Here is a 14,786-nt window from a genome sequence, read left to right on the forward strand (position 1 = left end):
TGTGTTTACAGCTTGTTACGCTGCATTAACAGTTAACAGTTTACCTGTCTCTTCTCCGCTGTCACACAGGAGGGGCTGCGGACTCTGTGTGTCGCTTACCGAAGGCTGACGCAGTCCGAATACGAGGAGGCATGCCATCATCTGATGGAAGCTAAGCTGGCCCTGCAGGACAGGGAGCAGAGGCTGGCGCAAGCCTATGACATCATTGAGAGGGACTTTGTGCTTTTGGGCGCTACGGCAGTGGAGGACAGGTTGGTCCCCATGGAGAGACAGACACAGCAGAGGAGCAGAAGCGAGAGAGGGACGAGGGATGGCGGAGAGGGAGAGGGAGAGGGAGGGAGGGCAACGATTTAAAAACAGTGCTGCAGCAGCAGGGGGACTGAACGGAAGATTAATGAGTCATGAAGTCGTCCTCAAAGTATTGTAATGACTCATGAGGGCAAAAAAGATTCAGTCTGAGCTCTGATAGGTGACTTACTACTAAGACTGCTGGGCCATTTGTTTCCTTTTTTTCAATTTTATGTTCTGCAGTGTTAAAATATTAGATGTGCTTGTGCTCCAACAAGGTAGACTTCAGTACTGACCTGCAAAGGTAGTTTTCCCTTACTGATCGATCGGCTGCCTGTCTGTCTGACTAGCAGATAAACTAGTGATGGGCAGGGACGGGGGTGGTCATGCATTGATAAGTTATCACCAGTTGATAATTGATTGATTGGACTTTTGATTGATGCTTTAACCTACCCCACTGGAGGCTGAGACACTTATTGACTTATTGATGCGCAGGCTCCAGGAGAAAGCCGCAGACACCATTGAGTCACTGCACAAGGCTGGGATGAAGGTTTGGGTCCTGACAGGGGACAAGATGGAGACCGCAGCGGCTACCTGTTACGCCAGCAAGCTGTTTCGTCGCAGCACCCAGATCCTGGAGCTGACCAAGAAACGCACAGAGGAGCAGAGTCTGCATGATGTTCTGTTCGAACTGAACAGGACTGTTCTCAGACAGCGCTCTATGTCTGGGTATGACATAATGAATGTTTTTATCTACAGTATACTCGGGCTGCAACTATTGATTATTTCCGTTATTGATTCATCTGCTCGATATTTTCTGTTTCTGTTTGGTTTATACAGCAAATGTCTATCACAATGTGACATCCTCAAATGTTTCGTTTCAATCAGCAGTCAAAAACCTAAAGATACTCAGTTTACCGAAATTTAAGTCAAGGAAAAGCGAATGATCACATTTAAGAAGCCAGAACCATCAGATTTTTGGCATTTTTCTTTGAAACAATTCATTCATTCTTTCACGTCAATCAACTTATCAATTATTTGATCGTGCAGCTCACCATTACACATGGTAATATATCACATGCTGTAATCACATAGCTCATTTTATATTTGCACTTGAGATCTGGTTAAATCCGTAGAATATAAAGACTGCAGGCCGATAATTGGTTGAAAAGCTCCCTGTTGATCCGTCTGTGATATATTTATCCAGGTTGTCAGTAGACTGCCTCGACTTCGGTCTGATCATCGATGGGGCCACTCTGTCTGCTGTTCTAAAGCACAACCAGGAGAGTGCTGGGACCGGCAACTACAGAGAGATCTTTCTAGAGATCTGTCGCAACTGTAGCGCTGTGCTCTGCTGTCGCATGGCACCGCTGCAGAAAGCACAGGTGAGAGAACTGCACTTCACTTTACTTTAATATACTCCAGGCACATTCCTAAATGACAAACAGTGGTAGTGACTAAATTGGTGTTTTTGTTTATTAAGATTGTGAAGCTAATTAAAGCTTCCAAGGAGCACCCCATAACCCTAGCCATCGGCGATGGAGCCAACGATGTCAGCATGATCTTGGAAGCTCATGTGGGAATTGGTGAGCTCACTTCATCCATTAATATATACATTATTCTGTTTCTATTAGAGCCCAAGTTGTTTTTTAAAGCCCGTACTTTTATGATAAGCCTGATGACGTTTTTTTTTACAGAAACAAATCAGGTAAACAAACATTTTTGGCAAGAATTCCTAAAATTTGGTGTTCAGTTTGTGACAGTATGTACTGAGACACGATGTTTTAACATTTGGTCAGTAAACAGCAAATATAATAGCAAATTCTGACTAGAAAATCTCTTTGAAATTAAATATTTTTAATATTAAACTTGATTTTAAGAATGATTACATATAGGTACAAATTAAGCCAATAAAACATGTACGCTCTTTCTTTGTGCATATCTGCCAACATAAACAATTTATTTGTAATAAGCCCGTATTGGCTCACTTATATACTGTAAATTAATTGGCTCTTTCTTGTGTTACACTTACATTCTTGTATTACTTTCCTGATCAGATCTTATGTAACCAACCGCTTTTTTTCCCTAAGGCATCATGGGTAAAGAAGGCCGACAAGCAGCAAGGAACAGTGACTATGCCATCCCGAAGTTCAAACACCTGAAGAAGATGCTACTTGTACATGGCCACTACTATTACATCCGAATTGCTGAACTTGTTCAGTACTTCTTCTACAAGGTACAAGACGGGTGCCTTGTGTACTCCACTGGCTCACACATTTTAATCACTTTATTGTAATTCCCGGTGAAACACTGAGTTACAAAGAACCAGATTTTGCAGCTACTCTGACAGATTACCGGATTCATGAATCCCTGGTGCAACATTCTCTCCTGGATTCATGGCTACGATGATCAGTGTGGGCGGCTTCCACAGCAAGCATTGCCCTGCCAACTGATTCATTTTTTTCCTTTTGGCAGGCCAGCTCTTTGCGGCCCACTCAGTGAGCTTATAGCACACAATCTCTGCATAAACAGAAATGTCTAGATAGTAGCATTTTTAGATTCTTCAAATCTCTTCACGTGTACTTGTCATAAGCTTATCACTTTCTCCATTTGTTGTTTTCTTCTTCTCCTCTCGAATCTTTCCAGAATGTATGCTTCATCTTCCCTCAGTTCCTGTATCAGTTCTTCTGTGGGTTCTCCCAGCAGGTAAGTACTTAATACTGTGTTAGGGCTTAAGCCTGCTAGCACATGGTGTAGTATGCACATCTTTACATATCCTTACAGTATTATGTATTTAACTAGCTTTATATAGTATTTTCTCTCTTAAATGTTTATTTTTAAAGATGCATTAATTCATATTTTAATTGTAACAATTAATCAGATGATTATGTGTAATATGAAAGGTGTTGCTTTTAAAAGACAAACCCACAGAGAATTATCACCTTACCCTGCAGTTCCCCTCAGTTGAGCATTTTCACCTCTTTTAGCTAATTCTTTTGATTTTACGGCCCACAAACTCCAATCAATCTTCTGGCTGGAGCAGACAGCTCTAATAAACCAACTTCATGGTACCCGTGCAGCAACTAGGTGGTCACAAAGCAGAACATCTAGCAGCTTAATGACCAGATATTCTTCTGAGGAGTTGGTAGAGACCAAAACAGAGCAAAAGAACACTAGAAGGACTCAATATTGTACTTACAATTGTTTAATATATAGAACCACAACTCTGAATTAACTCATATGTTGCCCTGTATCTGGTGTATTTGTAAATAGGCAATTATTTTATGTTCAGATTTGAACAACTTTATAAAATGATTTGACGATGATGTATTCAGGGTGTTCTGCTGCCCCCCAGTGGCCAAAACAATCAATTAATTTGGGAGGATCTAATGGTAAATGTTTTCATTAGTGTACTGTATACTCACCTAAAATAAGAATTGTAATGTTTTTATTACCTTCAGATTAACTGTTTTATCTATAGAGGGAGTGGATCTTTTCAGAACAGAAACAGATGGACCAAACCAAACACTGGCTGTAGCCTTTTGAGTTTTTCACTTGTTTCATAGTTTCTCCTTTGGAAAGGAAGGGTGGCGCAAGGGAGTTGCAATCTGCAATTACACTGCTAGATGCCACTAAATCCTACACACTGGTAAACTTTAAGATGGCCTTTTGGTTCCAAATGTCTAATGCCGTGTGTATTGTATTTGTCCCTCTGCAGCCTCTGTACGACACCGCCTATTTGACGTTATACAACATCAGCTTCACCTCACTCCCCATCCTCCTCTACAGCCTAGTTGAGCAGCACGTCACCATGGAGACACTCAAGAGGGACCCCTCCTTGTACAGGTGAGGTTGAAGAAAATTTTTTATTATTTGTATCTTTTCCATGACTTTTATAATACCGTGTTTGCCGCTTTTGCTCAACTGTTGTTTTTTTCTTCCTTAGGGACATAGCAAAGAACTCCCTCCTCCGATGGCCTGTCTTTCTGTATTGGACATGCCTGGGTGTGTTTGATGCTGTTATCTTCTTCTTTGGTGCCTACTTCCTGTTTGACAACACCACCTTCACCAGCAATGGCCAGGTGAGCCTCTGTCTCTATGTCAATGGAGGCAGTGAGATGTGTAATTTTGTGAAACGAGTAGAAATAGAGCAGTTACAGAGCAGCACTAGGTGTCCTTTAGGGAAATTAAAAGAGGATAATGGACACAAAGTTAGTGCTTTCTTTACGAAACCTCATCCATCTCCATTGGATCCTCATTATGGAGGAGTTAAGTGTTGACTTTGTGGTCATGTTTTTGTTATGATGGGATCTGTAACAGTAAGGTTTCTGTCCCAGGCCCCCCGTATAGGTCAGCAACATTGGATCTCCATTCATATCGACAACGCAATAGCATCTTTCTCTGTATTGTTAATTTGTATCATGTCAACTGTTTTTGATTGCCTTTGGTCCTGTTTTTTAAGTTTAAACATCCTGAAATTCATTTTACCCTTTGTCCTGATTCCTTTCTCTTTTCTTCCCCCTCTTTCTCTCTGCTTCCCCTCTCTTTATTTTGCTCCTCTTCTTTCTCTCTTCCTCTTCTCTTCTTCTTCTTTCTTCTTTCTTGTCTTCTTCTTCTTCTTCCTTCTTCTTCTTCTCTCCTAGCTCATGACCACCAAAACACACAGATGGTAAGCCTGTCTCCCTCCCTGTCAGCTCTCTCTGTCTTTCACGCTTTTTTAGTTCCTGTCGTACCGTTTAAGCTTTCAGTTTGACCGTTTCATCCAGTTTCATCCCTTCTCACTTCACATCATCCATGCACTTTCATTTGAATGTGTAGTTTTCTAGTGCTCCATTATTCCCCTAATCTCTGTAAAGCCCTGAATCCTGCACAGTACCTGATCCTAACAACTCCACTGACATGGTAGAAACCTTAGACGCTCCCCTACATTATCCTTGTGTTTTGTTGTGGTAGTAAATAGTATTGCTAGTATGTACTATAAATTAAGATCCAACATCTGTTTGTTGTTCTGTCTAATGTTTTTGTTCATTTGTGTGTGTGTGTGTATCTGTATGCTCATGTATTTGTGGTAGCAGTTCTTGGGGTCGGTTGTTTTTTTATTTCACTGCCCCAGCATCCAGTGGGTGGAGGGACTGTTTTGGTCCTGTGTACTTTTAACAAACAACAAAATAAAAAAAATGGTTTAAAATTGAAATCCACACAATTTTCTTTATCCATAAAGGAAAGGATTAATGAATGAACAAATTCTAGCAAAATAGGTGCGTTGGTGTTTAATAAACTCCCGTTTCTTGGTCCTGATCTCTCTCTCTCTCTCCCACAACCCCCCCTCTCTACTTCATCAACTCTCACAACTCTCATTCTATCTGTTCACTCCCAATGTCTGCACAAACCTTTCTAGGATTTCAGCAACTAGAAAAGTGTGGTAAAAAATTGAAAGTGAAAATATTTTTGGTTTATTGGCCCCAATGTGTAAAAGAAAGTCCCAGAGAATACTCTTTTTTCTGAACAGATTACCTCTCACCTTTTTTGTGCACATACATGCACTGTAAAACAATAGGGTGTTCACTAATCCATGGATGCAGGGTGATAGGGGGTGTGTGATTGACGTGGCCACTGACCCTAGTCTTCCTTCTCTTCCCTTCCAGATGTTTGGGAACTGGACCTTCGGGACTCTCGTCTTTACTGTGCTGGTGTTCACTGTTACGCTCAAGGTGTGTGTGGGCATACCTTCAGAAATGCTTAGTGGTGGGCTGAGGGAGGGTTGGAGTGGTCACTCTTGTCTATTGTATTGCATAAACTCTCCATTTAAATGAGTTCATTATCATTGCACGTGTTCCTGATTGTATGCGTGGACAAGCTTGCGGCACACATGCTAACTAACATGTTACATCGACTGCCCTGGCTGCTTTGTTTGCACAACAGTAAACCCTAAAGGCAAAGTCATTGACTTCATTGACAGCTTGAGTGTTTACTATGTATATATTCTTTTTGTTTCAGCTTGCCTTGGACACACACCACTGGACATGGATCAATCACTTTGTCATCTGGGGGTCACTGCTTTTCTACGTTATTTTCTCTCTTCTCTGGGGAGGCATCATTTGGTATAATATACTTTGTTTGTACGTGCATCTATAACCTTTATGTTGATTACGAATAGGTTTCTGAAAAACCCTTTCCTGTCTTTTCTGTTGCTGCTCAGGCCCTTCCTGAACTACCAGAGGATGTACTACGTGTTCATGCAGATGCTGTCTAGTGGTCCGGCCTGGCTCAGCATCATCCTGCTTATTACGGTCAGCTTGCTGCCAGATGTCATCAAGAAGGTCCTCTGCAGGGCCATGTGTCCCACAGCCACCGAACGTGCACAGGTATAATCTTAAATTCTCTTTTTCCTTAGTTAGGTTTTAGATTATTTCCAGTAGTGATCTCTGATGGTATTAACAAATGCTTTGCTAAAACCATTAACCAATGACTAATTAATGCTTTCCCATTTTAAAGAGCCATACATTTCAGTTCACAACCTGAAATGACCTGATATAAATAGTAGAAATCTCTAAAATCTTAGCTGATACTTAATATTTTGACAGTAATAAACCATTTGAGTAGGCAGTAAATCAATCCCGCTCTATTAATCATACAGGAAGAGCATCAGAATCCCTTATAGCTTTGAGCAACGGCATGTTTTAGAATGACTTCCTGTTCCCTGTGGCTTAGCCTCGCCTTCCTGTGGCGCCAGCTTCACCATGAATAGAAAAATAAATGAAAGGTCTAACATATTTCTTCCTGCTGTGCTTTCTTCTCTTTTCTCCCTTCTCGCTTTTACCCTAATGGACCGCCATAATCATAATTCACACCATCTTCCATCGTTCCTTTCTCCCTTTTCCTCTCATTTCATTCCTCTCTCTCTTCATTACTGTCTCCTCTCTCCTATTCTCTCTTGTTTTCCCCCCACTGCTCCTGTGACTCTGACCTCTGCACTTGCTCGCTCTTTTGGGGTAACTGCAGTCCTCTCGCCCGTGCCTTACTGTGGAGCCATCCACCATCTTCATGCTTTCTCAGTCCTCCAGCAGAATGAGTTTCTGATTGGCCCAGAGAGACGAGAGAGGAGCAGGAAGAGGAGGTGACTCTCTCTTTTAAGCCCTTATCTCTATATGCATGGTGGCATGTCCCAGTGTAAACTACTTATTACTGTCTCAACACCTCGATTAATGTGAAACTAACTACTAGGGCACTGTTGATTACAATAGTGACACAGTGTTTGGTTTGCAAGCCAGGATAGAACTGTATATTTTCCTCTTCTACACAGTTTCCTCTCATTTGTGGAGTCAGCGTTTTGAATATATGTTTCATGTGTTTTGTGTCCAATTTAACATTAACTGATTTAAATTGCATGCACTACACTGGGTTTTGTCATGTGTTTCATGATTGTCACATTGTCTTGTAGTTTTAAATGATTTTTGTATGTGTGATACCACAGTTTGTAAGAAACAGATTAGGCTAATTTGCTGAATTTATTCACTGTATAACATCGGTTTGATGTTTATTTTTTATAATATTTAATCATTTATAATAGTAATTTTAGAAATTTTGTAATTTTTTAAAGCAGAAACATTCTAGGCTATATAGTAGCTATCAAATAACCTAAATTAGATTTACAGCACAGATTTGCAGTCCCAGCAGTGGGGTTGGCAACCTTATTTTGCGTGTGTCCCTAGTGATCAGATCACAGTTGAACACTGGTAAATACAACTGTGCCTAACCCAGAGTCCACCAGTGCTGTCACAGTGGCATCTAATCTGAAGACACATTCAGAGTTGGTCAGGGATGTGAGTGACAGATATGTAGTATATTGAATGTGTCATTACTGCTCTGAAAGCCTGCCATGTCAAATTCTTAATGTGAGGAGAATGACAAAGCTGCAATGCAAAATGTGTCGCAATTTCTTGGTTTAAGCTTAACAAACAGAACAATGTTTTGAGGTCCATATCCTTAGTAAAATACCAAAAAGTGGCACCAATCCCATTCTGTAGCTGCATGGACAAGAAAAAATATGTAATTTTTCAGTTCAGCAGTGGTAACAGGCGTGAAATACGATCAAAAGTGATCATTTGAAAACAATTTTGAGCTTCATTTAGGAGCCAGGTGTGAACCACAGTCAGTTTCAACTTAATCTACAGACACAAGCTGGAAATACACTCAGCTGCCAGTTTATCGGGTACACTTAAACACCTAAAAATTATCAGTGGACCAGTGTGTAAGATTTAGTAGCATCTAGCAGTGAAGTTGCAGACTCACGTTGTTTCTGACAACATGAGTACAGGCTGTAAAGTGTGGAGAAGAAATTTAGTGTCTGTAGATAATCTCTACTCATTCTATGGTAACAAAAATGATTTTTTATATTCAAGTGATTATACACTAAAGAAAACATACCTATGGATATTATCTTCCATTTCTGCCAATAGATCCTAAATGTTACACACTGGACCTTAAATTAAATCAGCATTTTTCTAACATTATAACCTTCATGAAGGTGGGATTATTGCAGGACTATTGTATTACCCTGCACTAGTTTCAGCTAGGCGCACCTAATACGCTGGCATTTGAGTATATGTTCCAGATTATCACCTTTCCTTTAACGTCATCCACAGAAGGTAAGGACAGCGGGGGCCCTGGAGGGCTCTGTGGCTCCTGGCACTGCTGGTGGAGGGGGAAGCAATGAGAGGGACCCACTCCACCCTGATAGGACCTGTGAGGGAGACAGTGGAGGAAAAGCTGCTAGGACCTATGACTCCATGATGTCATACAGCCACAGCACCCCGCTCAGCAAACCCTAGAGTGCAACCCCCTCGTTGGGCTAGGGTCACCATGGTAACAGCACACAGAGGGCGTTGACTGTGGGGAGTCGGGTTCTTTTAATGCTGCTGCCATGATGCTTCCTGCTGCTTTGCACTGCATGGGGCATGCTGTCATTCTATGGCTTATAGGCTGGGGTCGGGGAACTTTATAAGTGTGTCTACATGAGACATTTCCTTCCGTCAAACCTAATTTCAGGAATCACAATCTCCAATTAACTCTGCAGTGCTGGTTCCAAAGCGTGCTGTGCTTCTCACTGCATGTGGGATGGGAATTATCTTGATCTGGGTACAAGCCAAAGAGAACTTATATCCTCTCTGTATAGACCCCGGCTATTTAAAATCCATTGCTACTTGTCATATGGGCTCCAACAAGTGGTAGGCTTGTTGCGACTCCCTTTTGGTCCTGTACTTAAGATAGATGTGAAAGGGTGAGGGGCTCAAACTGAAGGTTCTGGGTCGGAGGAGGTTGTCAGGTTTTAGTGTATCATGCAGATTTCATTAACATTTCGTTAGTAACTGAGGTCTTATTTTATCATGTACGACCAATACTAGGTTACATAATCCATTATTGACATCCCACACAAAACTGATGCCCAGGCAGTTGAGAAACCACGTACTATGTAGCCATTTACTCTGAGAGGTGTAATTTGTACCAGGAATACTGGCGACATCTGCTGTTGGAAGGTGGAATAACAAGTGTAAATTTTGTCTTCATTTCCTAAGCATGCTTAATCTAACATGTCTATTAATCCCAATGGGAATTTTCAGAGGGTTTCTCATCATTGATCATTAAGTCCTTTACATTGTCCAAACTTTATTTACTTTATTTGTCCAGTTTGTTCAATAAATTTGATCCAGCGGTCCATAACATGGTGTCATTAATCATTACAAAATAAATATCTGGATTCATAAAACAAGCCTTTTAAACCCTCTGAATACAACCCTGCTGTTCAATCATATGCATCAAGCCGTCTCACATCTTTTCTCATTCACATGTTCTGTGATCTGCATCAGGGCATTTCATTTTCTACCTTTGTGTCTTGGATTTTCCTGTGACAATGCATCCTCCATCTCTCCGTAGGATCAGGACGAGCTGTCCCAGGGTGGTGTGGCCGAGTCAACTCCACTGTCCTCTCGTCGATCCTACAAAGGCACAAGCACGGACTCCTCTCACCTCCACTTCGGCGCTGTGGAAATGCTGTCGCTCCGCAGGTCTGATCCCCTTCCCCAGAAACTACTGGCCCACTTGGCGGAAGGGGGAGGGGCAGACTTGCGCTCCCTCAGCCCCTATGTGCTCCGACTCTCAGGGGCGGGATTTGCCCACTACGCTCCAGGGCCGGAGACCTCCGTGTGAACACAAACGCAGACTGTGAAAATATGTGAATCTTGTGGGCTGAAACATCAAGTACATCCCACGATCTGCCTCTCAAGGATCTAGGATTTATAGAGCAAAATACAAACATGTTCACACACATCAACCTCCATGCTGAGTTCACCATGTGCATTTTTCTGGGCTATACCTGAGTGGACAACCCTTTAGATATTACAGCCCTAACGCCTCATCTTCATACTTTGGGTAACATTTTTTTTGTTTCAGCGTGGTCTCTGTCTTCGTCTCATCACAGTTCCTACCTAAACTCTTACTTAAAAAAGTCTAAGAACAAAAGGGGAACCATGTTCGAAGGTGCGTTGTTAAATGCACTACTGGAACTGTCCTGTTTCAACAAGTCGGGCCTTTTTATATTCCTTGTCCTCATTTTCAGTCTCACGTTCTTGCCTGTTCCTCCACTTTCGTGTCCTTTTTGCTTCTTTGTAAATGTTTGTTGAAAACATTTATGTACAGTACGTGGTCTGGCCAAGTAAGGGGCAGCTGTCGAGCTCAGCCCTTTAGGTGTGCGTGTGCGTGTGCATGTGCGTGAGTGTATGCATGAATTTTGCCTGTTACTGTATGTTTGTATTGACACACTTTTGCCTTACAGGTAACCACACAGCAGCAGGCTAGGAGCCAAAGGAGAAAGGTGTAAAAAAACAAAAAAAGAAGCAGAAGTGGTGTTTTACAAAGCCTTATACTCACACACACATCAGCTGAAGGAGAGAAATTAGGGGAAATCTGAAGAGGGATGTGCAGTATTCTAGCCACCCTGCCTTAATTCATAGGTACCCATTTTTAGTGGATTATATTTTTAGGTCAAACATGTTTGTGAGTGGACAGGGAGGGTCAGAGGGCATACATGTCTGGTTCGGTGTGTCTGTTATTCCTCTTTTACCCTCTGACGATTCTTTCGACTTTTGTTTTTTGCCAACGTAGCATGTCGGATCTCTCTGCTGCATGCTGATCTGTTCTTCTCGCGGGTCTTCCTTACCCTCCTTCGTCTCAGACATCATTCATCACGAAACCATATCATGGCACCTTTTTTTTTCTCCAGACAATGAGCACACTGTGCCCACTCCTGCCTCCATGTGGCCATGTCGGGTAACAGCAGCAGCCCAAGACCGATCGATGGGAGTTTTTATTTATGGATGTCCTAAATGTCTTGCTCTTTCCTCACTGTTGCATTGTGCTTGTGTGTTTGCTGCCATGCTCTGTGTTATGCAAAAGTTAATGTGAGAATGCTAATGCCATGTTGTCACATTATAAGGGTTTTTTTTCTCTATGTTGCATTAATCCATGAGTTTTTTCTGTATTGTTCTAAAATTATTGATGGCGGTCACTGTTGATGTATGGATGTAACTTAAAAACTTTTGATATAGTAGTGAGAAGGGGTATATATATATATATAGTCTGTTGTAAGTAGGAGGGAGACTTGAATCGGCGATGTCACAATCAAATCAATAGAATGTTGAACTGATTTATCCATCATGTCCTCCAGCTGAAGATTGTAGCTCATTATGGATGAACCTCTTTTCTTCATTTCTAACATCTGAAGTCCTCTTTGTCCAAAGCATATCTGTCGTGTTGCACTGCAAGTGACTGACTCTGGAAGTCTTGAATGTCAGATTCTGAAGCATTTTTGTATGTTTATACAGTTTATTTTCATACACATCACCATCTGCCAACATGTATAAATTTAGTAACAGGTTTTCAGTATTTTTCTTCTTTTTTTTTTACTGGGGCACAGATGATTTATCAGTTTGGTTGGAGGTCTGGATTTGTCTCTTTAAGTTTTCACTCAGCCCACAAGCCTCCAAAAGTGTTTGGACTTTGGGGCTCAACGTCCTGACCTCAGTAGATTAATAAAAGAGCCTTGGTGCTTGTTATACAGTGTCCCACCTCACTGTGCTGTTGCCATACTGTATCCAGACATATTCTACATGTCACATACCAATCCTACCACAATAATGCTGTAAGGTCTAATTTACTTTAATAATGTAAGGGGGAAATTCTTTGTAGTCGTTCTTCGAAAACAGTTTTAGTATTAGCCGAGTCCTCCACAGCGCAATTTTTCACTACAACTCGTCATTCTTGTTTTGTCCATTCGGAATATTTCTTTTGCTACTTTTGTATCCCAGAGAGAATACTATATTTTAACTCTGTTAGAATGTATGTTCAAGTTTATAACCAAAATGAGAGCAACATATACGTTATATGATTCATTAGAGATTTACCTATAGGTCTACACACTGCACTTTGTTCTACAGCTGATCAGTTTTTCCCCTAAAACAAGGTCTATTGTCTGTCGACTGGGGTTTATAAGTGTTCACTCTTCCTCACAAGTTATTTTTCTAAGAAGATTGTAGTGGGTGAGAAAAAAAAAAGTGACCAAATAACTTGACTAGGAATGGACTGTCTGTAGGAGTCAGCCTCTGTCTCAAATGGGTTTATTGCACCAGCCTTCTACTGCTGATCAGAATGTCAAAACTGCTTTTTCTAAGTCCATCAGCAGAACAGCAGGTGCTCCTCCTGTCATTCCTGAGCTTGGCAAAGGTCTGAAATGTCGACTTCTGTGCTCTGAGCAGCACGCTTCATAGCATACCTTCAGTATAGCACTGTTTGTATTACTAAACAGGTTTTGAGAAAAAAAATTAAAATCTTTATTTTATTTTTTTGGACAAAGATTTTAAAGGTTCACCTGTTGACTTTTTGCCAGCCTGTCTGTAGCAATTGAGGGCAAAGCACTGTATTGTCATTCTGCTTGTAATAAAGAAAGAGTGAAAACACGTGGTATGTTGTATATTTAGGGGAGAATGGGGAGCTTTCATGGGGCCCACACCTAACAGTTTAGGTGTGAATAATACAATACAAATTGTAATGCTCCTTGTTCCAAAACATGTTAACATTGAGGGGAAAAAAACAAATATACCCAAAGGTTTTGAGGGATTTTTTAGGGTGACAGAATTTACCCCACTTCATATACTCATTTAACTGAAGTGTATATTTGGAAACAGGAGGCAAAGGAAATGGGTTGCACCCCTTGTGCATTGTTTAAAACAATTTAGCACTGTTTGATAATGCCAAAAGTCACTGTAAAGAGCTATGTTTCACTTTTAGGAGATAGAAGTTGCCCTTCAGGGTTCTCCCCACTGTTCTCAACATAAATGCTTAGATGAATGTTCAGTTTCTAACTTATTGAATTCATCTTTTGCGCACACAGTTTCATTTTATGTGGTTGGTAAAGTTTAATGACTGTAGTTGTATGGTATAAATTGGTAAGTATAGTTTATCATGGTACATCATATGAACATATGATGTATTTTATACCATAATGTTATCATATCACATATTGAATTAAAAGTAGATTAAAAGCAAATCAGTAGTTCTATTTAAATACATGACACACCATTCAAAGTAAATGTCATGCATTGAATTATACACAAGCAAAAGTACAGTATTGCAGTACAAAAAAGGACACATGGACATCAAGGTTATTCTCTTATTATCACTTTACACAATGTCAGGCCCATGAGCACAGTCAGCACTGATAAAGTGTACAAAAAAAGAAAAACATTTCTGACTGCATGTTAATGTCAAAGATTCAGTCAAACTCTGTGAAAACCAATCAAGATTACACCTGAACATGATTTTTGCAATGACATAACCCTTATAAAATTATGTTCAGATTATTAGTTTTTATTGATAATAAATGAGCATAAAGGATTAGGGTGTATACAGTTCATGGTGGAAGGAGGCTGATAAAAAGGTATTCCTGAAGAGCAACATTTATGTGTTTTCTATGATCGTGGTGTTTCATTGCCACATGTACAATGACTGAAGAACCATCTATTTGGAAAAATCCAGTTGAAGAACCCTGATTTGTTTTGTCTCTTGAAGGAGGATATTTTTGTTATAGTGAGAATTATAAAGGGCATGGCAGTTAAGACATGGAGTAAGGTATCCAACATCATGAGACATTTTGGTCATAAACATTGAATCTCATATGTTTTCTTTTTGAATTTGTGGAACTATACATTAGAATTTGTGATGTGGCCATCTTGGCTGATTTGTTGCTGTTTAGTGTCTTGTAAGCTCACATGGGCTGGGCACCACAGAACATTGTCCTGCTAACAGTTTGGAAGTTGTATTACAGCTTTCATACAGTAAGCCTATAGAGCAAAATGCTGACTGACAGACCAACATCCTGTTGACCTAATCAATTAATGGAAATTAGAATGGTCCATTTCACTTTCTCTAAGCCAAATCTCTTGTTT

The 14,786-nt window shown here is 40.7% G+C and overlaps 1 protein-coding gene across 1 annotated transcript in view; it reads left to right on the forward strand.

Moving 5' to 3' along the window:
• Positions 1 to 13,299, forward strand: part of LOC118339622 (probable phospholipid-transporting ATPase IH) — a 35,270-nt gene extending 21,971 nt beyond the window's left edge. The window contains 14 exon segments of the mRNA XM_035677343.1: positions 70 to 251; positions 784 to 1,017; positions 1,496 to 1,673; positions 1,772 to 1,874; positions 2,379 to 2,524; positions 2,935 to 2,994; positions 4,007 to 4,134; positions 4,235 to 4,370; positions 4,932 to 4,943; positions 4,946 to 4,957; positions 5,934 to 5,999; positions 6,286 to 6,389; positions 6,488 to 6,653; positions 10,222 to 13,299. Of these exon segments, the coding sequence (XP_035533236.1) occupies positions 70 to 251; positions 784 to 1,017; positions 1,496 to 1,673; positions 1,772 to 1,874; positions 2,379 to 2,524; positions 2,935 to 2,994; positions 4,007 to 4,134; positions 4,235 to 4,370; positions 4,932 to 4,943; positions 4,946 to 4,957; positions 5,934 to 5,999; positions 6,286 to 6,389; positions 6,488 to 6,653; positions 10,222 to 10,494 (1,800 nt within the window). The 3' untranslated portion in view covers positions 10,495 to 13,299.
• Positions 13,300 to 14,786: the final 1,487 nt, after the last annotated feature.

This window comes from Morone saxatilis, unplaced genomic scaffold (assembly GCF_004916995.1).
Source record: "Morone saxatilis isolate NCDOM2014 unplaced genomic scaffold, NCSU_SB_2.0 Contig5, whole genome shotgun sequence".
Lineage (NCBI taxonomy): Eukaryota > Metazoa > Chordata > Actinopteri > Moronidae > Morone > Morone saxatilis.